Below are 27404 nucleotides of genomic sequence, written 5' to 3' on the forward strand. Positions count from 1 at the left end.
GCACAAACAACAGTAGTTGCTACCCAAGGAGTTGGACAGTACATATTAAACAATGATGATGGATTTATCTGTAGTGGTCATAGTGGAGTTTTAAAAAGCGTAACGTTGGAATAAAAAAGAACATGTTAACTGTGAGACAATTTTCACAGCAAACAAACCTTTTTGCCCCTTAATTTAACTTTATCACAATTATAGTTATGATTAGAAAAGTGAGAAAAAGATATATAGTAAATTTTCTAATATTTTTGCTTCCACATCAATATTATAAAGTCAAGATGTGGAAATAAAAAAGTGGAGACAAATTAAATTGTAGACTTGAATTTGATGTAAGGATGATGTAATGATGTCTCTAATGAGTTAATGTTGTCTGGAGTTTCAATGAAACGTGCTAAGTTGATATTGGATGACCATATTGCTTTTGCTTTGTTAATTGAATTCCTGTAAAAATAAACAAAAACAAAATGCAAGGCTAACGTGTTGCCTTTTAAAAATGTTATATTGGCTTCTTACTGAAAAAAAAAACAATTATGCCAACGAAATCTATCTGAACCCTCAAAAACCAAGACTACACTGGGTGTTATTTGAGCAATGTAATACAATATTTTATCACAGCTCCTGTTAAGAAATATGTTTGTAGACACAAACTGAGCTAATACTAAGGAACCAATTGTGAAATTAAACAGAATGCTTAAGTTATTATTATTATTATTATTATTATTATTATTATTATTGCTATTATTATTGCATTTCAACAACCATATACTGTACTTTCTTATTTTTAATGCCTAAATAATTTCTGAGAATTAGCAATTGAGATCACACTATGTTGGCTGTTATTTAATATCCCATACTTCTATGCAATGCTGGCATGTACAGCATAAATTAACAATGTCCATACAGTATATATGAATATATTCAGAAGTATCCGAAGAAAAGACATGACATCAGTTCATTTATCATGAACTGCACTTTTAAATAGTTATTAAATAGTATTTTCAAATTAAATGTTTTTGTTCCTAAAAAACAGTACTGTTGAACTTCAAAGAGCACGAACAACAAGCACTTAAAGTGTGGTGGGGGAGACACATCCAGGTGTGTGCACTTGTCCACCACCAACCACTGGAGACAGCAACTCTGGGACATTCAGTGAGGCACAACACATGTAGGCCCAGTATTTAGTCTGGATTATATGTTTTGTTCTGGCTTCCATGCCTAATCACAAACTCAGAGCATCTATTTACTGTAGACATATAATTTTATATGTTACATGAAGCTCAAAATTGTAAACTCAGCCACCCTAATCTAATTACCTTCTGCTTTACGGTGTTGCATTTACAAATTTAATTAAATTCTGCATTGATTGTACACTTAGTGGATTTTAGATTTTGTTTCCAAATCTGTAGTTATAAATCAACAACAGAAATCACCATCAATTTCTTTATTTTGCATTAGTTTCATGTAAAGTAAATGATCATGTGTTTTCATTTAGAATGAAAAACATGAAAAAAAATTGAATTTTAGCATCATAAAAAGATGCCTTTCAGGACCAGAGGAGATGTGTAGATTTATTAAAGAATGTTTGTATGACATCTAAATAACTTCTAAAATTTGCACAAGCAACCAGAAAAAAATCTTTTATCTGAATATATTTAACTGTATCTTACATTTCTTATACAGAACTATGTATTTATCTTAAACTGGTCGAATGAAAGGCCACCTATCAATATTTTCATGTTTAATTAGTAGAACATCTGTTGAAATGGTCACTAGGTATTTGCGAAGATTTAGAAAGACCTTTTTACAAATACTCCAAAAGTTGTATTAATTAAACATTTACCTATAAAAATGTTTTAGAAGCTTTGTTAGCTCTTACATTGTATTTGCAGTTTTCTATATTGCTACAGTGTGACTCATTAGTGTACAACAGGTGCACTAAAAATACCTTTTATAATCATGAAGGGAAATAAAGTTTAGACAAATTCACAGTTTGGGTTCTTACTTAATTCTTATTTTACAGTTCTTACTTTACATTCTCACATCACATGTGTATTGATTTAAACAAACAAATGTATACATTTCCTCAAGCCTATTAAACAAATATACTTTGTTTGACTACAGAAATATATTTACACATTGTAATCTTAGGTAAATTTAGTCTGGAATAGGAACAGGAATTATCTCCAACTGGACTTGGCATATCTTTTTATAAATGTTCTGAAATTCAAGTCTTTGGAAATAACGACTGTGTTCATAATAATCATTACACAAATAAATCATGCACTTATCTGGGAGATTATACATATTGCTTTACTTCACATTTTAAAAAATCATGTATTACAACCCTATGAAAGCTGAAGATTTAGATGTGAGAGGAGTTTGCCAGGGTGAAGAGTTTATTTTTTCAATTTTATGAATAGTAAGTGTAAAATCCTACAATGAAAAAACAGATTACTATGTAAGCAAAAAAAAGTACTGTTATAGGCATAATTCAACACTCTGTGATTAGAAATAATTAAAGAGGCTGCAGGGCAGTCGGTTCCCCAATGTAACAAGAAAGTGTAGGCATGCGTAAGTGATGTCAACAACAGCACACAAACCTGTGATTGGCTAGCTGCTCAGATGTTTCAGTATTTAAATGCAGCACCTTTCCGCTAAATCTTCACACTTCCTTCAGCTTCTTCGAAGAGCTTTTATTCTGAGGAGTCACCAAGGGTAAAGTACATTTTTAATTACTTATTTTCTCGTTTCTATTTAAATATATGGGATTTTTTTCTCTCCAAGAAAGAAGAAGGCAGACTATGTGTCTTCCTGCCCACATAGGATTTTGGAGCGAACACTCTTTAAGGGTAGTTTCTGCCAAACATACAGCTGTTCAGGAGATTTGGGGCATAATGAATTTACACTTACCAGTCCATGTTAATACCCGTACTGGCCCTACCAGAAACATTCACGTTGAAGATTCTGACTGTTCTTCTTTAAATTATTTACCGTACATAACTTTAATAAATTAATTTTTTGAGGGATGTCTCTGGCAGCAATTACTTCTCTAGGTTTCTAGAGTGTTTCAATTAGAACTTCAAATGAAATCTGTTCAAATCTAAAAGTTTTAATTTGATTATTTTCCCAGGAAATTCAACAGAATGATTTATGCCCTTCTTGTTTAATGAGCATGGTAGAATCCAGAGGCAGCTTATATGAAAGCGAAAAGTAGCCATTGTGTTTTACAGCATTGTTTAGCTTAGCAACACTCCTTAGCAATGTGACTGAAAATGTGTATATTTTATATTTCCACTTCTGTAAATCTTTTTTTTAAAATACTGATTACAGTGCACCGATGCAATATTCTTTATATAGTTTCCATTATTCTATAAACAAATATATTTGTCCAAACATATGTTCTGCTTCATGTGGCACGGTGCCACCATGGTTGGCATTGCTGCTTCAGAGTGCTGGGGCCCTGGGGTACACTTCCTGACCCTGGGTGCTATCTGTGTGGAGTTTGTATGTTCCCCCTGTATTCACATAGGTTTTCTCTGGGTGCTCTGCTTCCCTCCCACAGTGCAAAGACATATGGGTAGGTTAATTGGCTTCTAGGAAAATTCCCCTGGTGAGAGTGTGTGTGCCCTGTGATGGACTGGTGTCCTGTCCAGGGTGTACCCTGCCTTGCGCCTGTTGCTGGCTGGGATAGACTCCAGCTCCCCACCGACTCTGCATAGGGTAAAGAGGTTAGAAAATGGATGGGATGGATGTTTTGTTTCAATTACTTTAAGATGTACAATCTAAGCATTACAATCATTATAATCAAAACTGAATACTGTTTTCACAGGTGTTCATTACAAACATGAAGACCATAATTTTGCTCACCTGCCTCCTTGGCAGCATCTTTGCAGCACCAGTAAGTACTGGTATTCAGAATGCACTGAAGTAAACAGATGTAAATATTTATCAATTCACTTAAATGACTGCAGAAAATATAAATGTGCTAATTAGTATACTGTAGGTTGCTAATTTCTGAAAGTGAAAATGAAAGGACAGAGACGTCAATTTCTGATATATGTAGATGGTGACTACATTATATTTATGTTTACACATAACATTTACTTGAGAAAAACAAAGTAATGGCTACAGAAGAATAAATATTTCAGGCAGAAATGTAAATATTTAAAGGTTTTTGTGGAGTGACAGATTCCTTTTGACATCTTTACCTGTCTTTATAGTATTTTTATTGTTACGGATTTAATCTGATAATGTGGACAACAGAAATAATGTATCAAAATTCCTTTTTTCTTTGTTGTTTTGAAATTTGTCAATGCCATTTTTTATTTTAGGAACAAGTTATAGGTTTATTCCATGCTGAAAAAAAGAAGAAAGAGAACACAACGTTTCGGCCGTGGAGCCTTCTTCAGGTGTGAGCAACCTGAAGAAGGCTCCACGGCCGAAACGTTGTGTTCTCTTTCTTCTTTTTTTCAGCATGGAATAAACCTATTACTTGTTCCTTTGCAGCCTACGCATGCTGACGCAGCTACCCACCTGAACTACTAATTTTTTATTTTAGCTGCATGTATATCGCGATGCCTATAGGAGCTACAACTTCTAAAGAAATGTTGTTTTTAAGGTCTCATTTTCTGCCCATTAAAAATATAGTTTTCTTTATAAAATGAAAACTGTCATTTACAGATGCAGCCTCTTTATGAGTTTCTGCCACAGGTGGAGACACCCCAGCAAACTGCTCCATATCGTCAGCAACCCCAACAGGTGAGGCATACAGCAAGCGTCCCGCAAACAGAGCAAAACAATAATAATTTCAGATTTATCCAAATCCATTACCTCCTCTGAATAGTATAGCCCTGAACAAACTCGGGAAAAAAGGCACCCATATGAATAACAACTTTCCTTCCCTCACAACTCACAACTTTCCTCACAATTAATCTTCTACTGCATATTCTAGATGTATGTCTTCTCTGAATCAAAGCAATTTTATTAAAACAGACAATACTGAATTCTGAAACACCTTTTATATCTTATGGTTAAGGATCTAATTTTCACTAGTTCCTACACAGAAATTAGTTGTGGTTTGGTCTGATCATTTTAAACTTGACTTAAGACATGAACAGCTGAGCACCTTATACTATATGCTGTATAATACAGTATAATAGTATATAATATTATAACTTGATTCCTGGTAATTACATTAAAATTCCATCTCACTGCTGAATTTTGCTATGCAATAAAACTGATTGATTTGTTTTAGCAGAACAATCCTTATGCTCCACCATCACAGACACCCCAGCTGCAAGGACCTACCCGGCCTGTAAGCTTTGAGATTGTGAGTTTCCTACCATATTTTTCTTTTTCAAGAAAGTGTTATGCCTGACAGATGCTCATGCAGCTTTAAAATCCTAATGCATTTTTTTTCTTTCTCATTCTTTCAACTTTAAATATAAATGTCTCTCCCCCTGTCTGAAATGCAGAACAGAAATAGTCTGGTAGATTTAATCGGTAACAGATTCTGCAGTTATCTACTTGTACAATCTTTCTTAGTCAGCCAGGGAAAGCAATTCTATCACCTCTTTTTGAAAAAGTACTTGGGAAACTAACAGATTCCTTATTTCTGTGCAGCTCTTTCCTTATGGATACCCAAGACAGTCTTTCGGAGGTCCTGAGCATGCTGGGGCAGTAGGTTTCAAATTCTTCTTTTAAATTTACGTCTTTGTCTGTGTGAAATTGTCAATCATGTTTACTTATTGTTTTGATTCCCTTGAAGATGTTCCCTTCCCAGGCATTTATCAGACAGAAGATCCCCCAGCCCGCTGGTAGACAGAGCGTTGAAATTGTATGTTTTGGGATTTTTGTTTTTCTTTTAGGGATATTGTTTGTTTTTTTCATACCTTAGTAGAAAAGATCCGAGTTTTGTACCAAGACCAGACATGGTTCATTTTTTTAATCCATTTAGCCATTTAGCACCACATAGCCATTTCTACCTGGAATAATCACTGTAATCAAAATACAGCAGTTTTAAAGCTCATGCTGAAGTCTGAATCGCTTATATCAACTGGAATATTTTCATGTAGATTTCTACTTAATGACTGGATATATGAATTACTTGATATGTGTGGACTGCACTGTGCAAGATTACACCTCAGGAACAATAACAGGGGCCCCTGTGGTGGGGTTGAAGGTGGCTTGAAAAATTGATAAATCTTTTGTTTTCTTCCAGCTCTTCCCCTACAGCTTTGGACAGCGCCAGCAGGTAAATTATATCTACATGCTGTGACTTATAGAAAAAAGATGACCGAGTTGTGTATTGTTCTTGTACCTGTGGTAAAGATTGTGGTCACTATTAGATTTAAAGGAAACGGGCTTTAAGAATATAGGATGAAACTCATTTACATTGTTGGGACATTTTCTCAGATTTTGTCCTGACAAAGTCAGTACTACACGCCAACACACACACACGCCACATAAAAAGGTTCCTGTTCTCTCATACCTGGCTGTGCTGTTGCATTTACAGATGTTCCCAGGAGTCTCCAACATGCCTCAGCCACCTCAGATGCCCCAGCAACCTCAGCTGCCCCAGCTACCACAGCACCCCAACGTAAATTACTGCTCTTTCTTCTTTTCCTGCCCATAGACTCCTAATATTTCAATGCAATACCTCCAGTTTATACTAATGAATTAACGTTTTTGTCTTTTTAGATGTTCCCATATGGAAATGTGCCCCAGACAGGAGGACCTCAGCAGAACCCAAATGTAAGATATTTTGAGATAGTCATGGATTGTCACTTATTAATCCCTTGGGTGTTAAAGAAGAGCAGTAATATTATGTATTTTTTCTTTCCTCTCTGAAGGTGTTCCATGCCTTTGGAAACGTGCCACCAAATGTAAGATACTCGCTGATTTTGTAATCCACTCTGTTAATGGCCGCCATGGAACCTGACAGATGAGTGTGTATTCATCTTGTCTCTCTGTCCATCCACAGTTGTTCCCCTCCTTCGGAAACCTGCCACACCTGCCCCCTAACGTAAGATCACTGTTTCCTCACGATCTTTCACCATGGTTTTTTTGTACAAACCTTCAACAAAGATTTCTTCTTGAGTATATACTGTATATATATATACACACACAGCAAGGACAGGCTAGCCAAAATATATATATATTCCTGATATAAATCATGACTCTGCCCATAGAAATGGATGGCACCCGTTAAAACGCATCCACCAAAGGGCCTGTGAAACAGATCTGCCCAGGGTCTTCCTTCCCAGGTCTTTAGCACGGTGCCAGTCCGATGTCCTGTAACACTAACGGTGTGGGTCTCTGGGTTTCACTGCAGTTTATTCCAAATTTCGGAATACCCCAGCCTGTCCCTCAGGAGCCAACCCAGCCTGTCCAGCCCGTCCAGCCCGTCCAGCCTGTCCAACCCGTCCAGCCTGTCCAACCAAGTCAGAATGTAAGGCGATAACTGACCTTTTACTGCCATACCACTCTTCCGTCTGTGCCACTGTTTGATCGTTTTTATACAGGTGCATTATGAGGCAAAACAACATATACTGTATCACGCTATTCTTTAATCTACAAAAGAGCAATACATGCCTTTGGTGATATCAATAAGGTACTGTATTTAATATAGGGATCTGCTACTGGCTAAATGTAGTACCAAGAAACCCTCACACATTGACTATCCACGTGTAAAGTGCTCATGTCACCCATGCGCGCCTAAAATAAATATACAATATTGTTTTTCACTTGATGTCTGTGTTTATTTACTGTCTTGTAAGACGTGAAGCCAAAAGTATTTGTCTGAGAAAATAAATGAAAAACACATTTGCTCTTTGTCGGCCAGACCGATTGCTGTGCTCTCACGTTGCTTTGGACTGTTGTGTGTAATTCGAAAAAAATGTTTTCATTACAGACCCCCGTTGAGGAACAGGATTAATACCGTAAGTAATCACCTAACGCCACGTTATGCGAAATTAACATGAAATGTTTTACATTTTAACATGAAATAACTGCTAACATTTTTTCTAAATTGTTTAAATACCTTTAATAAAAAAGCATTTCCTGTTACATCCGTTTAGTTTAAACATTTCCTTGATGATTGTTTTTAATTCAACGTGCACATTTTTAAAATATGAGACCACCTTTGTTGCAAGAAATCAGTCAGTTGTTAAAAACAAAGGTTGACTGTGCCCTTCTTTTCTTACTAGAATAGTCTTGAGTGTATCATTTGGAATATTGTATCTATATCGTCCGATTTACGGAGTATGCTTAACAACCAATCAAAAAAGACAATTAAAAGATAATGTACACTACAGTATGTCTCTTTTTTAAGTTGTATCTCATAATATGTTAAAAAGGGTTTGATACAAAACTACTTTTACGACCATTCTTGGCACAAGGTTGCGATTGTGCAGATGTGATGGCGGAATTCCGAAGGTTTATCAACAGACCTTTTTATTCTTCACATTTTTAAGTAAATAACTTTTCGTTCTTGTAGATGGTTTCATGACCGATATGCTGCGAAGCTGGTCTTCCGACTGATTCAAGATGTTGCAGTGCTCCTACTCGTCTGGCGCGTACACATCCTCGGCTCGACCTCGTATTTTCTTTTCCTCTTGATAATGATTCAAGTAGAAAAAGAAGAATATTGATAAGCAGCCTAGAACGTCACTGCGTATTTGTTCTGCTTTTAGAATTTAGCTCTCTGTTTAAAAAAAAATGTGACTGCTCCTTTTACACGTATGTAACTTTAGAAATGTGACTGAAACAGGAAGTAGTAAGATCTGGAAATCATGGTCGTTTATAAACGCGCTGATTAACATTAATTTCTTCAGGCTTATTTAATGCTTTTGTGACGTACAGTATGTATATGTGAGCAATAGTGCAAAAGCAAATGCGGTCGTTATTTTTTCCATCATGGTGTGTTAAATGTGATAATATAAATGTCCAGCTATTTAAAAATGTTTTAAAGCTGTTTGAAAAATATGATGTGCCTAGAAATAAAGTTTAAGTCCATCAAAAATGTTTTTTTCCAATTATTTCTCTTTCGGTAACATTCACTAATGCGAAAGTCAGATTCATACGGGAAAGATACAGTAAATGTTTGTGTAAGGACTTTTTTCTTGAATACGCCTTACTACAAATTACAAACTATGTGTTTGAGGATTGGGAGGTAAGATTCAAAGAATATTATCCTGTTGTGTGAATTAAAAACGGTGTATCTGTTAATAAGGTCTGACCTGGGCATTTTATTTCAAAGACAACTTTCATTTAATCTATAATCTATATAAATGTAATATAATCATATAAAGTGGGACACAGTCTTCAAAGCATGTGTACCACATTATAAATTTGAAAACATGGTTTTCATAAAATCCAGAAAGTAGCCTTGAAAGAAACCAGGGTATCACGTTTAACAACAGGAATCTGTAACTTGTTCCAGACCCCAACAAACAAGTCTCATGGGAAACAATAATGCTGCCGATCCAGAAATATTCCAGTCGGGCCTGAAACAAAAATGAGAAGAGACAGGAGGCTGGATAAGACCAGGATGAGGAAACCTTACCTGCCAGGTCTCTGCTCCAAAACCTAGCCCAGCCTAACCTCCGAGATGAGGCAAGAGCAGGTCTTCAGGTGTCGTACCTGATGTACTGGCAGGAAGAACATGAAATGAAGGACCTGGCAAAGATGTTCATTCAGGACTTCAATGTGGTAGATTTAATCAAAAAGTATGATTTATTCATCTTGAGCACTTTAGCCAGATTAATTGATGTGTAAAGGTGCTGAAGAGATACAGTAAGACACAGTAAAGCTTGCCCAGTTAATCCTATGCACAACTATTTTGGTGACTTTGTGGTTCCATAGGTACAACTGAAGGATTCCCAATCTGTTTGGTTGGTTGGACTGATATAACTTTAGCCATGTAATAGACAAAAACCTCCTAAATTTGCGGTTTAGCAAATTTGCTATGGGAATTTCATTAAAGAAAAATGAAGGAGTACTCATGACATTTTCTCCCATATCAAAAAGAAACATGCTTATGAGCAGGTCCCATTTCACCACATAATCTCAAAGAGCTGACTGTTTTGTCAAGTTTTAATAATTAGTAGTGACTTCCTGTTGTGTTAACACAACATAGTTTTCTGTGTAGGAGCACCACCAGTAACTTGCCAACACATTCCTTTCATCCAGCAAGCCTGTGTTCAAGGAAAAAAAGCTAGTTGTTTGGCAGCTAAAAGTTGGGTATGTATTTCTTTGAAAAATCAAACATCTCTGAGTTTGCTCTCTATCAAATTGCACACACAGTAGCTTGTGAGTGTGCTATTTACTGTACTGGTGGATTAATTGTGCTGCAATACAAAATAGGCACTATCACAATGCCTCTTCATTAGTAAGAAGTTTTACATTCAGCCCAGTAAAATGTGACATGATATGACATTGGTAGATATGGAATCAACAAATATACAGTACCATTGCAGAAATGTCTAGATATTAGATTTCTAAATACACCTTCAGCTGAAGAGCTCAGTGCCATCATTAAAGTATCAGGGCACACAAGTCTGCCATTTCTCCCTACTTTAAGAATGACTGCCATTCTATTTCTCTACAGGTGCATTTGCACCATTTTCCATTTACACAATGATTAAACTAATGTATAAAAAGTAAAGTGTCTCTATGTTCAGGGACCCACTGGTCTTAGAGCTGAGAGCTTGTTGCGTGGTATGAACCTTGTTGCTGGGAGGCGCTGTCATGTTTGAGATAGCTTTGCTTTTGTAGTCCCATGAACCTGTGGTACAGACCATGTACTGTAGATGTTGCCACATACGAAACTCAACATTTTTCTTCACAGTGAGTATCTTCTAAGAATGGAAAAGGCATCTAAATCCCCTTTTTGATTAAACAAATTTCATGGCATACATTTTCTGTGACAATCAGCAATGGTTTTATTTGTATGTGCTCATGACAATAGTAAGTGAACCTGGGCTTTCAAAACTGAATGTAAGCCCATTAGTCTTTACTGTACAGTATGTGTTAATGTCTTTCACACATGCCATACACAGCAACATGACTAAAACTACTGTAGGTTGAATTTAATGGAAGAGGAAAGAGGCAAAGCTGTTGGAAGATCATTCTACTTAACTCTCTTTATTTTAATAACTTTTTTATTATTTTAAAAGAATTAAGACAAACCTTGACATACGAATATAATGACATCGGAAAATATACAAACAAGTAATGAGTACAACTTCTTATGTAGTACAATAATCACAACCTCCTACTATTGTCTATACATTCAAATTTCATCCAAAGGTTGCAGTACATCTCCCCATACTCTTTGAAATTGTATGGTTCTACATCTTTCTTTACTCCCTTTATATACTTCATATATCTAAGCTGTGTCAGGTCATTATAATTACAGCCTTACATCTTACAATGATGTTTTGTAGGATCTTTTCATTTTCATGTTATAAGAGGTCTGATAATTTGAAAAGCAGTTTTGCTCAATATAAGTCTGAAAGTGTGGTATAGTGGCATGACTTTTAACACACAGTGCTGTGTCCTGAGTTCTGGGCTTGATTCTGGACTGGATGGCTTCTGTACAGGTACTATATGTGTTTCCTCCAATAATTTTGCTTTCCTCCTGCAGTTCAAAGACAGACTGTCTAGGTCAATGGGCATTTCCAAATTTCCCCTGTAGGTGATGTGGAGTTTTAATTTACTGTAATAATTACAAATTGTGACAGTAAATTAAAACCCCACCTCACCTACAGGTACATTTATTTATGGTGACCCCGTGTGAGGAGAGAAGAGTAAAAGAGTAGAGCTTTGCTTTGGGTTGCTGGACAGCTTGCATTGGTTCTTAGGCAGCTCTGCTAAAATGAGCTTCTTGTTGAACTTCAATCTTTAAAAACAGTCAGGTGGAGAGAACTCGGTTTGTCCTGGCTATAGTTTGGTTCTTTATACATTTATAAATTAAATTAAACTTTTGAAAAGAATGTATTCAGATATTTATTGTTGACAAAAAGGAAGTGTCCAACAGTCTTTTTTCGTTGATCAGGCGAAAATACATGTAATAGTGGGTTCGTCAACACAAGATTTCCTCTGTTCCAGGAAGAACACCATGCACTTTATTGACTGCTTGGCATCTCAGAGAAAAATTCTAAGTCCTGACTCGGACTGCTTGGTTGGAAAAGTCAGATTGCCATTTCAATTGGAGAGATATTGAGCCAGTGAGTTAACCACTGAAAATGATCTGAGTTCTTGCTTTTAGGGTACGACATCACAATTTTGATGACTGGCTGAGATGCTATCAGGTTTGGTTCTGGTATCCTACTTGCAGATCCTAATTGGTGGATCTTCCTTTGGGTGATGGATAGTGGACCGTGGACCCATGGTTTTGAGAAGAAAAAGTACAGACATGATGGAGCCCATCTGCACTATGCAACAGTATCATTGTACTGTTCAACCTTGATACGGCTTGATAATGGGTCAGATGGGCACCAGACTGACCAGTCAAGGCAGCACAAAGATTATTGGAAATCTTTAATAACACTTAATTCTAAGTGGAACAATAGGCCTTGTCCCTACACCCCACTTCTGCGTATGTGTGTGGGCTCAGTAATGCAATGGGGTACCAACTAGACTGTAGTCCTTCTATGTGCCTCTGTGCTTGGTGGGCTTGGCTTTGAAAACCCTCCATTTGATTGAGCCATTACTATAAATGGCTGGAGGCAAAAATCTGGAGTCATTGGGACACTGAGGCACAATTTCCCAGCCACTGATCGAATTTCCAAAATAAAATTCAAATGCTGAAGATTAGTATCTTCAAACAAGTTGCAAATTGGTGGGTGTTTCTAATTAATAAAATGTGATTCTGATCTTGTTGACAAAAATGTTTAAAATACACTTGCGATTGTGAAATATTCTGTGAATGATTAAAAAATCTATCTTTTTCCATTATCAGTGATAGTTCATCAGTTATATGCCCAAGGGGGCATATAACATGTATAATATACAGTATCCCAGGATCTTTGTTCTGTCAACAGAATGATCTATGCACTATGAATTGGATATGCAGATATTCTACAATAATGTGGTATAGCGCTGTGTTTAATGAAATGTTAACTTAAAATGTGAAACAATCTGGAAACTGGAGTTCAAAAGAAAGAAAAAGCATTTCCCTTCATTGTTCTTTCTTCCTCTCAGCATATTTTGAGAGCAGCAGATAATGAAAATGTTGCATGCCTTTTGCAAAGTCTTAACACTATAGGTATAATAACATAGTAACAGTACAGCACAAGCAAAAAGCATCTACTTTTATATTTATTGTGTATGAATTATAGTTATCCCACTGCCAGTCTGTCTTCTCAGACCTATGAAAGAATTTTTGCCTTGTAAGATGTATTGCAAACCCCGAACACAGCAGTTTATGGTTGTTGTTGCTTTTTTAAAAAAGTGATTATGTTGTACTGCATGTGTTTAATTAGCAAAAACTACTGTTGTTAGGAAAACAGGCTTTAAATCTTTTTTGTAACAAATGTTCAAAAATATGAAGTGACTAATAATGAAACACATACTATATGTCTAAAGGGAGTCCATTTTTAAAACAAATGCAGAAAATGGATGCCTGATTTTTAGAAGATATAGCAATTATGTACACCAACGTCACTGTAAGATACAGCACCATCAAAGAGCGAAAATATCTAAGTGGATAGATGTTGAAACTTTACAGAACAAAAACACTTCTTATGCAATAAGTAATCAACTTCCTCTTTGACCTAAAAGTTATAACAAGACCTAAAAGGGATAAAATACAATTTCTGTATTTACATTTTTGTTAACATTTAAACCCACAAAATCACCCACTATTATAATGCATTTATGGAGTACATGTAAGTGGTCTAATTTACCAAACATTTTTTTTTAATTGAGAAGATTAAGTTAAAAAGATTCCAGATTAATGAGAGAAAAGACTCGAATACTGTTGATCTAAGGCAAAAGTGTTCAATCTTTGTCCTGCAGACTGACCCTGCAGGTATTCATTCAGCTTTAAACGACCATTTGCTTAACTGGACCAAATAAAAAACTTCAGGTGCACGTCTTTCAGGCTGCAATGGATTAACATCCCATCCTGGGTGTACCCTGCCTTGTGCCCTTTCCAGCTCCTCCTGCGACCCAGAATTAGAAAGAACAGTTAGAAAATGGATGTCAGTTCTTTTAAAGGAACCTAACCAACCTGCTGGTGTACAAGCCCTGTGGGACCAGCACTGGAAAGACCTGGTCTAGGGGGAAACTCTATGATTTCATCAATGCCCAAAATGAAAGTGAGTCAATAAGTAAGGCGAAATTGAAGATGAGGTATGCATTTTGCTCCATGGGCAATGTGAACAGTGCTTTCCTCACGTGCCCTCTTGTGACATGACTTCACCAGGTTGTGCAGGCCCTCATCACAAGATAACAAGATTGCCGAGGTCCCTCAGCCGGTTGTGAACGCTATCCTCTGGGGCAGCAGAAACTGGCCACCCGGGCTGTCCTCCATCGCACACTCCCACGTATCCTTTTTGAGCCCATGCACACCATTCTGTACAGATTTTTCACTCAGCGTACAGTCCCCAGCAGATTGTGCAGTTATTCCTAGTGAATGTTACAAGTTCTTGACTCTTTCACTATGACAGAACTGGTTCCTTGCTGTCCCATGATGCTACACTTTCCCCTGCATTCTGAGCTAGGCATATGAACATCTACACAATAATTCTTCCTCCCCCTTTGAAAATTTAAATAGCCCTTAAAACATTGACTTTTTGGCCTCACAGCAGATCAGCATATTGTAAGGATGTTCTTTTAGACCTGTGATTAACATCTATTGCAAAATGCATAATTTACACTCCGCCACCCTTATCAAGAAAATTGTCTTTTGTTTTACTCAGACAAATTTGCCAGTACATGATTTTTGCAGTTTTAGAGCTGTTAGACATATAGTTCAAGGTATATTAAAAGCTAGATAGTAGTTAAGCAAAGTCTTGTTGACTGAAAAAAATTAGCCTGCAAAAAGTTTCGCAGTAAGCGTACATAATCTATAGAAATTTTCGTTGTCTACTATAGTACTGAGCCCAGTTAGTATATTAACATCAGAAATATTTATACAAATACAACTAATAACAGTACACTTAATTTATAGAGCACATTTCACTACAGTGAATCTCAATGTGCTTCACATAAAAATGCTAAAAGAGAAGTCAAGGAACTTAAAAATTACTAAGAAGGAAAAAGAAAGATAATGAAATAATTTATGCTACTGGATGTTGTTAGGCCTGCGGGTAGAGAAGGGTTTAAGATCTTTTTAAAGGGCACAGTTGAAACTGCTTGTCTGAGATGACAAAGGGAGGTCACTCTGCAAGTGAGTGATAATTTTTTTTAATAATTTTTTAAAAATATATGCAATGTTGGAGAGTATTCAAACTTTGAATTTTAATTTCATTAAAAGAAGATATAATTGATAAAACATGTAAAATAAGGAAACATCTCTTATCCATCAACTTGCAAAATATTAAACACACACTGTATGTCTGTATCTGGTAGAGCTTGTCCAATAAGCAGAATCTTATAGTGTATAATTATACATAATGGAGTAATTTACATGTTTGATCCTTAGCTGAGTTCTCAGGAGTAATGAAATGTTAACAAAACTACAATTTGAACTGTGTCACAGCCTGTAAACTAAACTGTGATTGGTTCCTTCCGAAACAGAACAGGGTTTAAATTCTGCCCTACTCAGATAACTCCAATGCAAGCAGAAGAGCATAAGAGACTCTAAATCTATTTTATTTATTTTATGTAAACCCTCATTGATCGGTTTCCTGCTCTCGGACAGGCAACAAGGCAAGGTAATATCTAATTATACTGATCAGAAACCTTATGATTCACCTTCACGGTAACAGCTTTGGATTTGTTATAAAGTATACTGAAACCATTAAGTTATGATATTAAAATTATTTCAAGTGTCAATCGCACACATACATATGGCTTGTGTTAAACTAATTTGTTTTCAAAACTTGAACTTGAACTTGAACTTGAAAAGTCTAAATGTTTAAGTTAGTTCTGTAATTTCTTACCGTTAAATGTTTTTTTTTTTAAACGAACAAGAAATCTGGCCATCAAGAAAGTAAAATTCTTAACTTTTAGTTTTATACACGTGCGCGGCCAGTATTATTATTTCTGTACTCAAAATCTTACCACCCTTACCAGAAGAAAATGACACTTAATCAGGATCACAATGTTTTTCTTTTCAGGTGCAATTTTGCAGGATGAAGATTGCGTTATTGGTCCTGTGCTTTCTGGGCACATCGCTGGCCTTTCCAGTAAGTCTCACAATTGGTTGTCCTTTGGTCATCTTTGTGAAACAATTTATAAACAAGCTAACATTAATCAATGAGGATGAGGTAAATAACAAAACAACTGAGCATCTGTCTATATAACACGCAGTAGGACACATACAAATAAGTGGCAAGGGATATCCTTTGGACCTGGAAACAAATCACTCAATTACAAGACAGGAATGGGCACTGGCTCAGGAGAGAAGAACGTTATAAAGTGTTTACTGATGCTCACTGCCTTGTTTGAGGGGTAAACTATTTTAAGATTCTAAAACAATGCAATCTAATCTATATACTTACCCCCCACATGTGTTCCTCAAGTATATTTGGAACAACTACTAAGAAAGTTAGAGGTTCACACCTCTATCTCTTTTCCTTGCCAGACATCAGTGTAAACCTACATATGTTCTATTCAATATTATGTTGTTTACTATGCTCACTGCTTATATCATTAAGCTGCATACTTGGACAGGCTTCCAAGCAATAATTGGAATAGTAGTTTGCAATAATTTACACTTATAATTTATCATTTGAACAGGCATCTCAAACTGAAAGGTTTATCCAATAAAATGTGCTTCTTCACAGATCAGTCTGAGAATTCTTGAATTCTTTTCAGTGTTTTTTAGAACAGTAGGAACCATGGTTTTGAGCATAGAGCTTCACACAGAAATGCCAAATAATTTTTCAAATATGCAAATCACAGTGTGTGGTGTAGTCTCCTTTAAGTGTCAGAAAGAAGCCAAAACATCCTTCAAGTTTTATTAGCATTATAAGCATTTTGGTAAATATGTCTGGATGACATAATTGGCAAAAGCATTACTTTTTGAAAACTAACTCTTTTTATGTTTAACAGATTGTTCCTGGTGCTTTTAGTGATAGTCATGAGGTAAACCTTGAAACTCTTTTTCATGCTAGTAACCCATTCTAAATTCACAAATACCACTATTTAAATGGAAAACACCTTTATATGGATAGAGCAATCAAGAATTTATGCCTAAATCAGTGCATTGCAGATGCTAAAGCTATCCGTAGCTATTAGCATTCTTTAAGAAGAAACATTACACATGCTATTTAAATGCTGGGTGGATTCGTGTTTTAACTGCAATTAAGGGGCTCCCCATTTTTAGCACACCACATTTTCCAGAGTGATGAAAGAAAGATTTCTTCTGCAGGCAAAGATGCAGCAATACAGATGGTACGGAGCACCTCAGCAACAGAGACAAGTGAGTACTTTCTCTGAGAGTGAGTAAGATACGGGAGAGTATTGTGGGAATGTCTTATGTATATTGTGTAGTGTGGTGTGCATCCTTGGGAATAGCGTAGAAGTGGGTGGAGCTGATATGTTATGGGATCAAGTCCCTGCTCCAGACTCTAAGTGGGGACCAGCATTGTTTGAGGTAGATATTCTGATGGACCAGAATCCCATTCAAGAGATGACTCATTCGCTCCCAGTGTGCTTAACACTATGGTAACTAGATTAACCTCAGATTCAAGGAATCACTGAGCTCTGGTATGGACCAGATATGATATAGGTCCCAAATATGGACCATTATGGACTATTGTGCTGTTAATGTTTTTATTTATTTATTTTTCTACTTAAAATACATATGTATTACAAATGCAAAGCCTACCAATAGCTTATGACAGAATCATTTTGAAATGCTGAACATAAAATATTTTATTTTACATGCTCTCACTTTTGTACAATACCAACACATCCTGAAGAAATATACAGAGGGACACTAAAAATAAACAAATGTATCTAGGAAACAATGGCATTTGTTGTACGTATTGTATCTATCAGTCAATCTATTAAGTAAAAAACTGTTAAATGGCCTTGCCAAAGTAACAAAGTGTCTACTTCCTTACAAGAATTAGAAGATTTTAGAATAAAATTAAAAACGTTCCTCCAATTGTGTGGATTTCAGTAACCCAACACCCAAAATATGTCTCTATTTTAATGCAATTTCATTTGGTATTGCATTTTAACAGAGACTTTCCTTTAATGAAATCAATCTGTTCTTTGACATGGGTCAGCAGGAGATATTGTCAGTATTGTTTTTAAAAGATCATATCACCACAAAAGCTTATGAACACCCATTATCTTTAGGTACAGGTGATTAAATGAGGACACAAAAAAGAACCATTCTGTACTTCACAATAGAAAGATATTACAAGAAATATTTTATCTTTTATCTCACCACACAGTGACATACAGTACTTAGACCACAGCAAGCTTGCCCTTGTTTCTCGTCGCAGATCATGCAGCTCGCTGCTCAGCACATTCGATTTTAACTTTTGTCAACTCCAAACACTGCTCTGCTTTTTTATTGCCTTTCTCTCACCCGTGTATCCGAAGCCTCGCTTGCCAGTGCTTGGTTTTTTTTTTGTTCGGCAGACTGGAAAGGACAAAGTGGGTGGGCATTGGCTGCAGTTGTGTCAGTATGAAAGTCTGGCAGGAGTGTCGGACGGCGCGGGGCGGGACTGGGCGGGTACTGGCGCACACGTTGTCCGTGTTGCTCCTGCTCAAGGTCCGGCTTCACAGTGTTATAAATATTGCAGATTTACCAAACCTCCCTGTCTGCACATCCATGGCTACAAGTTCTGTCACAGAAACGGGTCGCGCAGCCCAGGCTACCGCAGCTGAAACAGCCCCTTTTGCAGCAGTCATCTCTGAAACAATTCTTCCGATCTCAGCCATATCTGCATGTGCCTCAGCATCCACAGGTAGAATCTGATTTGTGACAAAGAGCCCAGGTTGAGAAACAGTAGCTCTTACTTCATACTCTAGTTTTTTTTTTATTATTATTTTTATTATTTAAACATTAATGGTGGCAGTGATTATTCTTTCACCATTAATGGTGACAGTGTAGTTAGTACTCCTCATAATATCTTAGGATTTCATTGCTAATAACAAAGTCTCAGGCATGCTTTCCAAGGTTTTTAAACAACTAGGGTTTCATTGCACTGACGAATTAAGTAACAACCTCACTTGAAACACAAAGTCAGTGCACAGCATCTAAACAAAGCGGTTTAACCATTCCACTGCTCTTTTAGAAAGGAGTTTAAGAATATACAAAACGGCAATTGTATATTGCCGTGTGATCAGTTTTCTTGGAGGTTATATCCATATAAATTAGAATGAAAAAAATATTTGGAAAAAAAACATTCAAAACTATTTTACGCCATAGCTAACTGAAATTGTTTACTGTAACAGTAAGCTTTGAAACACACCCTGAGCACAAATTAGATGTTAAGATATACTTTTATTAAGAACCTAAGAAGGGCTTACACATCATAAAGAACATGAGCTCAGCACGAGAATCATTTTGCATGTCCTGAATTTCTGCTATCTCAGCTATGTCTCAGCAACATTGTGTCTGCAACCTGCCTAAAGCTCGCTTTGCATATGCTTTATTTTTTTTCCTAGTCCTACAATGGAAAGGTACTTGTTCAAATTGCAAGGTTTGGTAAGAGAATATTTCATCCAAACAAGTGATTTATTATTTGAAAATGTTCTCTGCCCCAGGCATCATATTTTTTCAAATGTGCTAACTTAACATTTGTTTTCTATATTATCCAATTCGCTGCTTTGCATATTAACACAGCACTAGTGTAGAGTAGCTTTAGACCTCATTTCCATGGACAGCAGTACATGAATAATTCCTGTTTTCCAGCAACAATATCCATTTGGAATTTCACCACAGCAATGGGTAAGCAGTGAAATGGCCTAGAGGAGCTAAGTTTTCACTAAATTCCAACCGTTGTTTTAATCTCATTAACAAACACGATCAAGCAATATTTACTGAACGTAACACATCTTTACTAACATCACTAGTCCTATTATTTCGCATAAAAGACTCCCTGGGAATATTCGATTTCTGGTACCGCTCTGTTTTAGCCTTGTTTTTAAGTTGCTTCCCCCATCAGTATGCTTTTCTAAGCGTTGACTTATCTGTCACACAGGGAATTCCCTCATACGGAAATGCGCCTCAGATGATGCCAGTAAGTCCCTGCCTCAGCACAGTTTCTCATTTACTCCAAGAGCGTGCTTTCTCCAATGTTTAATTCACTCTTTCCCTCATTCCTCAGTTTTTCCCATTCGGATTCCCACAACGTCAAGCGGCTGTGCAGAGCTTCGAGGTGAGAGCCCTGTGGTCCGTACGATCCCCCCTTTCCTCCTTAACACCCCCCACCCCCCGGACTCGGTTTCTCGTCCCAGCACCTCATCCCTGATCTATAACCTTCAATACAGGAAGAAGACTCGCCCCGTCAACCAAGACCACAGGCACCCCCGCAGCAGACCCCTCAGGTTACGACAGCTTTACTCAGTTGCTTGCCAGTGTAAAATTGACGGGATAAGCGAATAAGGTTTTTGCACCAAAAAAAAAAAGAAAGAAATCTCAGGGTTTCCTGAGATTCGGCCATAAACGGATACCACTTCAAAAGCTTGACTAGAACTCCGGCCGAGTATAGGAGTCCTCCCTGTCACTTGCACTCTATCTGCGCTCACTCTGCATGCAGTAGTTGGGATATGAAGCTTGCAGGAGGCTTAGAGTCTAAGAGGTGTAAACAGTAGCCCTGCCCTTAATAAACTGTGCCTGGTTTCATCTTTACACTGTCTCTGATGCAATCAAGACAGAAGGGGTCTCATTCCCAATGCGAATGTTGTTTTTTTTCCTCTGCTGTTAACTCACATTGCTGTTACAATAGATACAATATATGAGCACGCAGAAGTAGGTCCATTCTTACGACGAATTATTTAGAAATGTATTTTGACAATGCTTTAAAATAGGACATCGAAGCTTTCAACAGCGTATCGAACTAATTGTACTCACAGGCAGACCAATAGCTAGATACAGAAGTACTGTAGATACATAGATGTGTACATAGACTAACATAGATAATCAATCTTTCAGTCTTCCTGTTGCTTATAGCCTGTGTTCACCATATCCACTACAGATGTTCCCTCCATTTGGAAATGTGCCCCAGATGATACCGCAGGTCCCTGTTCAGAAGAGTCCAAATGTAAGGCACTCTCTCCAAAATAGTTTTTTTTCAGTTTCACACAGCAAGTCTGCAGATCCAGGCCTGACATGTACAGTATTATCTCTTCAGGGAGTTCCCACTAGTGGAAATGTGCCACAGGAGCAACCACAGAGACCCGGTCTGCAAGGTCCTCCGGTAAGGGTATCCATTCCTCCTCTACTACTTCAGTCTTAACCATTTCTGTTTCGCTGTAATAAGTCATGTTTTGCTTTAATGCTTATTTTTGCTCAGGAACATTCTCCTATCCCCAATGTCCCTCAGCTCCCAGAACAGCCAAATCAAAATGTAAGTAAATTCATTTGATATATAAATACTAAATCCCACAGTGAAGTACTGATCGAGTGTGAACTTGCTTCATATCTAGGACCCTAGTGCCCCGCGCTTGAAGAGACTCTAAAAGCAAAGCTGTAATGAAAGATTGTAATAAAATGTTTCCTTTCACACAGGAGAGCCCTATCCTTGAAAAAAGGCCACAAGCAACAACTCCGAAGCCTGCAGAGTCACATCCCAATGTACATACCTTGCAAGCCTGTTTGTATTATTTGTTCTAATAGTGTCAAACTGCAGAATGAATAACATCAACCTTGCCTCCTTCCAGATGAAGCCATCCTACGGTAAATTGCCACCGAAGAGGCCTCAGCAGCCCCCTCAACAACCTCGTACCGAAGTACTTGTGGCGCCTTCATCCTTTCGCCTTAAAACTGCCATTTCTTTATGTAACCGCTTTTTCTCTCGGTGCTGACCTTCCTATTTCGGCCAACAGGTCAGTCCTCCTCACGGTACCGCACCGGAGACACAGTCCCAGCAGCCTCGCCCCGAGGTAGTTGCCTCGCCACGCCCTGCTCGTTTAAAAATTCCAACATCTTTTCCGAGCTGTTTTTTTTTCTCCCTTTCTTAGCGCTAACTAAGTCTTCTCCCACAGTCCAGACCTTCTTACGGCCCGGCTCCTGAGTCAAAGCCTCAACAGCCTCGCTGGGAGGTAGCTGCGGCCCTGATTTCTGTCTATTTTTTCAATCTCGCATTTCCTAAAATATGCTTTTTTCCCCCCCTCTTTGTGCTGACTTGTGTTTTTGTTTCACAGTTCAATCCCTATGGCAACGCTCCAGAGATGAAGCCACAGCCTCGCCCTGAGGTAGCTGCTGTTCTAGCTTCGGCTCATTTGACTCGACCGATTCTCAAGATCGGCAGTGTTTTGTTTTTTTTTCCTCGAGGCTGACGGTTGTTTTCTTTCCACAGTTCAGACCTCCTTTTGGTTCTGTCCCAGAGACAAGGCCTCAGCCACCTCGTCCTGAGGTAGTGGCAGCTCTTCATTCTGTCGCTTAAAACTGACGCCTTCTTAATATACTACGCTTCCCCCCCACTTTGGCCTTAACTTGTTTTTTTTGTTCCATAGTTCAATCCTTATGGTAACGTTCCTGAGACAAGACCACAGCCTCGCCCGGAGGTAGTTTCCTGTTTATGGGCCTACTTTGCAGACCTAAAGTTATTTTAATCTACATTTTATTTCCGTTACTGACATATTTTTTGTCCTGCAGTTCAGACCTCCTTTTGGTCCTGTCCCAGAAACAAGGCCTCAACAGCCTCGACCTGAGGTAGTCGAGCTCCTGTGTTCGTTTCCTATGTACCTTTTCTGCAAAATATACTTTTTTTCCTCCTTACCAACTTGTTTTTCACCCCACAGTTCAATCCTTATGGTAGTATCCCAGAGTCAAGACCTCAGCAGCCTCGCCCTGAGGTAGCTGCTCCTCTAACCTCTGATTCATTTGACTTCTGCCGTTCTTAAAATTCATGACTGTTCTCTCCAAACTGACATATATTTTTTTTTAATTTCACAGTTCAGACCTTCTTATGGCTCTGTCCCAGAGACAAGGCCTCAGCCGCATCGTCCTGAGGTAGTTGTGGTACTTCGTTGTGTTCGTTCCTAAATCTCGGTTTCTTAAAATGTACGTGGCTATTTCCAAACCAATTTGTTTTGTTTTTTTCCAATAGTTCAATCCTTATGGTAATGTCCCACAGGCAAGGCCTCAACTTCGTCCTGAGGTTGGTGCTGGGCTGCTTTAATTTTATTTTAATTAATCAAAAAGCTTTTTAAAATTTATTTTTTCCTTATAACGAGACTTATTTTATTCACATTTAGTTTGGTCCTTCATATGGTGAACCACAATCAAGGCCTCAACAGCCACTACCACCAAGCCAAGACGTAAGCCCCATTTCTTGCAGTCCTTTAACTTTTAAACTTAAAAACTTTTGTTTTTTTACTATAAATAGTAAAAAAAATAGTAAAATAAATGCCAGAAATTGAGCATAGTACTGCTTCTAGTATCAGAATTCTGCATAGCATGTAGTGCTGTTGTTATCTGTTGCTATTACTGTATCTTAAGCATGAATTCTGAATTTTACCTTTAAAATTAATTTGTAATTAACATCTTTTCTCAGATTCTCTCTTTAAGTTAAACAGGTCTGGGGGCTAAACGGCAAGAGGAGAATGGTGTCCTGAAAGTTGCATGGGTAAACATGGGTAAAAGGAATACAGTGCTGACATATCTCATGTCTGAATCTCACACAGGTTTATCCTTCAAACGGCAACATCCCTCACATGAGACAAGACCCCCCACAGCAGCCCAGCCCAGATGTAAGCAACAAACAGCTCCGCCGCTCTGTGTGACTCTAGTGTGACTCCAGGTGCTACAGATCTCTACAGTTTGGCAGTAACAAACATTCTCCTCCACAGATTGTTCCCTCTTGGCCCAACTCAGGTCTGGCGAGACGAACGCCGCAGCAGCCACAGTTCATTCCAAATGTATGTTGTTTTCTTTCCATGGCTATCTTTTCTCATTAGCATTTCTACAACCCTTTCCCTCCATGTTTATAAGCTCTCTGCACCATTTCGTACAGTGGAAAACTGCAAAAGCCCGAATGCTGTTGTAGAGCGTTCTTTTTTTCGATGGCCCATTGCACAGGTCACAGGTGTTACACAGGTGAAAACCTGGGGAGGGCGTTCTCCCCAACCAAGCCCGCCTTTTTAAATCACCGGGACCCCTGCGTTTTAGTCAGGCTTTTGTTTTTTACATGGTGTCAAAGTAAAATGACCAATGGTTATGTTTTGCACAGGTAAGACCATCCTACAGTAACGCACCCCAGCCCAGAACTCAGCAGCCGAGCCAAGATGTATGTTGTGAACTGCAGATCCTGCCTTAAACTGATCATTATAATTTCACTGTTGTCCATGCTGAATATGTCTAATGATTTATGTTTGTGACTCAGGTTGTCCCTCAATATGTCCCCATACCTCAGGCCAAGCCCCAGCCGCCTATGCACCCAAGTCCCGAGGTAGGTTAATAATTTAAAACGCTTCCTTAGAAACTAAGAGCCAGATGTATTCAGGATACATTTAAGGATTCAAATTGTAAAAACCCCTTTAGCTTCTCCCCATTTAACTCAATCCTCTTTCCTAGGGTTTAGCACCTAAGTTGGAGAAAGCAGTTTGAAAACAAACTACATTAAACAATCTCTTTGTTTGAATAACAGGTGAATCCACCCATTGGAAATACACCCAGGCAGACACAGTACCCAAGACAGCAGCAACCGCCACAGGTGTGTTCAGTGTGATATACATTAACTTTACTATCATGGTTTTTTTTTGTTACAGCTGTAGCTATCCTTGGAATGGAATTGTTATTTTAATAATAGTTACTGCTAATGAATAACAGCCAAGATTCCCATTTCTTGAAGACTTTGTAATTAACTAAATAAGCAAGCCACAGGTTAATCACAGTTTATGAAAGGGTATGAGCTCTTATAGTTCCACAAGTTCTGAGTGAGATTCATCAAAAGTATCTTCTGGCTTCCTTAATGGATCACATTTAGCACAACAGATGACAAACTGGAGCTTAGCGGTGTCTTGGGTATTTCTCTCTTGTATATGAATCCTAAAGAAAGACAATTTGTTTGCTTTACAGCTCCCTCCCTTCGCATTTCAGCCACAGGCAGGACAGCAGCAGGTGAGTCAGTAACGTCTGAGAAAAATAAGTGAGATGCATTGCAGTTCTGTAGCTTTGGGGTGTTGCCAGTTATTTCAATACCCGAGCATTTAAAAACCTTTCAGTCTTTTTTTTAATATAGACTTTTATTCTGAGTCTCTTTAAGACTCTCATTTGTTTAGGATGAGAAATGCATTCAATGCAGTCGCTACTCTTGTAAATCAGTGGTGCACCACTCCATGGAGACCCTGTGTTTTTAAGACTTTGCTTCACCCCAACTCTCAACAAGCTAATTCAACCCAATATAGGCTGAAATTAAGCAATTAGCTGCACTTCCCAGTTCTTTAGATGCTTAGGAGATGCCTTAAAAACCTGAAGGAGCACAGCTCTTCACAACTGAAGAAATGCACCCCTATTGAAAGGGACTTCTGAGGTGTTTTATCGAAGAAGTATATTAACTTTGCTCTCTCATTCTGGTCGAGACAACACAAGGATTTAAATGACTAATAATATAATTTGAGGTGAAGTACACAAATTAACATTCCCAAAATTTCTTTCAAATTAGCAGGATTTTCCGAAGGTCGTGTACGTGCATCTTCCACCAATGGCTGGGGTAAGCTCATACCAAACTGCTTCCCTTGCATCCGAAATCGATCTGTGCATACACTCAAAATCGATCTACTTCGCTTTCGTACTTGGCCGTCTGTCTAAAATAAATTCTTTTTTTTTAGATGGGCCCTAACACAGCAGCCCCCGCAGAGTCAGAGGAGGCAGGAGCGGTAATATTTTGAGTTTTATTTCAATGCGGTCAGAATATTTCAGTCGTGCCATATTTCCCCCCCTCCCCCTTTAGTGTTGATCAGGAACCGAATGATGTTCAGAACCTCTCTGAACCCGCCTCCCCTCTGTTTCAGCCTCAGTACGGTGGCTACGTACCATCCTTTTATGGCTACGGCCCCTTCGGATTCGGGAATTTTGGACGCCGCGCCCCCCTCTCTGAGGAAATAAACGAAGTCAACGAGAAGGAATCGGAATCCCCCGGGAAGCCAGAAGCACCCGCGGCCACAGAGGCACCCAAGGCCGAAGACTTGCCCCCTACCCCCGGCGGAGTGCCCACCAACACGGAAGGGGCAGGTGCGGCGGCCAGCGCCAACGGCACCGCTGCCAACGGCGCCGGCAATCAGCCGGCCACTGAGGGCGGCCCCAACACCCCGGGAAGCTCTCCGCCCAAGCCCGAGGGCGCCCCCGCAGGACCAGGTGGCAACACCCCGGCCGTGGGCCCAAACCTCCCCGGCAGGGGCGACAGCGGACCGAACGCCGGCCCGAGCTCCCCTGGGGTTGCCGGCGGCTTCCCCGTCCCGGGAACTAACCCCCTGTATCCCAACCTGGATCCCTTCGCCGGGGTGATGTGGCCGGCTGGCGTGCGCAAGGTCACCCCTTCTCCCAGCGCGGGCGCCACCCAGGGCTTCGCGGAACCGGGCGGGGAAGACGCCACCACTCCAGCGCCCATGGGGAAGGGCAGTCCAGCCCTCAACATCCCCTTCTTCCCTTCCGAGGGGGCGAAGAGGAACCCTTCCGGGATCAGGAAACCCCCTGTCCAGGTGCCGTGTAACAAGGGGCCCCACGGGCCCTACGGCAACGGTGAGCAGCCCGGATTTGTCGATCCCATGATTCCGGACGCGGAGGGAATTATTCTAGCTGCAGCCGACGCCATTCACGGCGACAGCCGCGTGCCCTGTGTCGTACACGACAGCCCGGCTCAGGCCGAGGAGAATCACTACTATTACTAATGAAGAAGAGCGGGAGAGATGGAGATTTTGATCCGTTGCCACAGCGGTTTTTAAATAAATAAATACAAAACAACCTTAAAAAATTAAACAGCAACGTTTTTTAAGTGTGTCTATAATTTAAGTCATCTTGATGAAAATCTTCCTTTGCAATTAGCTTAAAGCGAAGACAAAGTTATTTTGCATGTTTTGTTGCGATTTTGATTTCTTGCAGTTTT

At 38.8% G+C, this 27404-nt stretch overlaps 2 protein-coding genes across 4 annotated transcripts; both read left to right on the forward strand.

The window, feature by feature from the left end:
• The first annotated feature begins 2667 nt into the window (after window positions 1–2667).
• LOC148840532 (uncharacterized) lies at window positions 2668–9019 on the forward strand. 3 transcript variants are annotated; one of them, XM_088911051.1, is made up of 14 exons: window positions 2668–2712; window positions 3827–3895; window positions 4678–4755; window positions 5255–5326; window positions 5620–5676; window positions 5765–5833; window positions 6218–6250; window positions 6512–6595; window positions 6697–6750; window positions 6849–6881; window positions 6980–7021; window positions 7331–7447; window positions 7910–7937; window positions 8495–9019. In XM_088911051.1, the coding sequence occupies exons 2-13, from the start codon at window positions 3842–3844 to the stop codon at window positions 7931–7933; spliced, it is 717 nt and encodes a 238-aa protein (XP_088767177.1). In that variant the 5' UTR covers window positions 2668–2712; window positions 3827–3841; the 3' UTR covers window positions 7934–7937; window positions 8495–9019. The 3 variants fall into 3 exon arrangements, with proteins under 3 accessions (XP_088767177.1, XP_088767169.1, XP_088767187.1); XM_088911043.1 differs by having other exon boundaries at window positions 2669–2712; window positions 5252–5326; XM_088911061.1 differs by lacking the exon at window positions 5765–5833 and having other exon boundaries at window positions 2669–2712; window positions 5252–5326.
• Window positions 9020–16301: 7282 nt separating this feature from the next.
• LOC148840533 (uncharacterized) lies at window positions 16302–27189 on the forward strand. The gene is made up of 32 exons (XM_088923337.1): window positions 16302–16355; window positions 17224–17256; window positions 17543–17593; window positions 18933–19097; window positions 20048–20083; window positions 20337–20375; window positions 20463–20513; window positions 20626–20682; window positions 21333–21398; window positions 21489–21554; window positions 21651–21704; window positions 21866–21931; window positions 22018–22086; window positions 22183–22239; window positions 22342–22398; window positions 22501–22551; window positions 22656–22712; window positions 22813–22863; window positions 22955–23011; window positions 23101–23154; window positions 23255–23311; window positions 23409–23459; window positions 23557–23619; window positions 23986–24051; window positions 24151–24219; window positions 24531–24587; window positions 24684–24749; window positions 24948–25013; window positions 25379–25420; window positions 25965–26012; window positions 26131–26178; window positions 26314–27189. The coding sequence occupies exons 1-32, from the start codon at window positions 16302–16304 to the stop codon at window positions 27187–27189; spliced, it is 2700 nt and encodes an 899-aa protein (XP_088779463.1).
• Window positions 27190–27404: the final 215 nt, after the last annotated feature.

The sequence above is a fragment of the Atractosteus spatula genome, chromosome 1, assembly GCF_055471065.1.
Source record: "Atractosteus spatula isolate fAtrSpa1 chromosome 1, fAtrSpa1.hap1, whole genome shotgun sequence".
In the NCBI taxonomy this organism is placed as follows: domain Eukaryota; kingdom Metazoa; phylum Chordata; class Actinopteri; order Semionotiformes; family Lepisosteidae; genus Atractosteus; species Atractosteus spatula.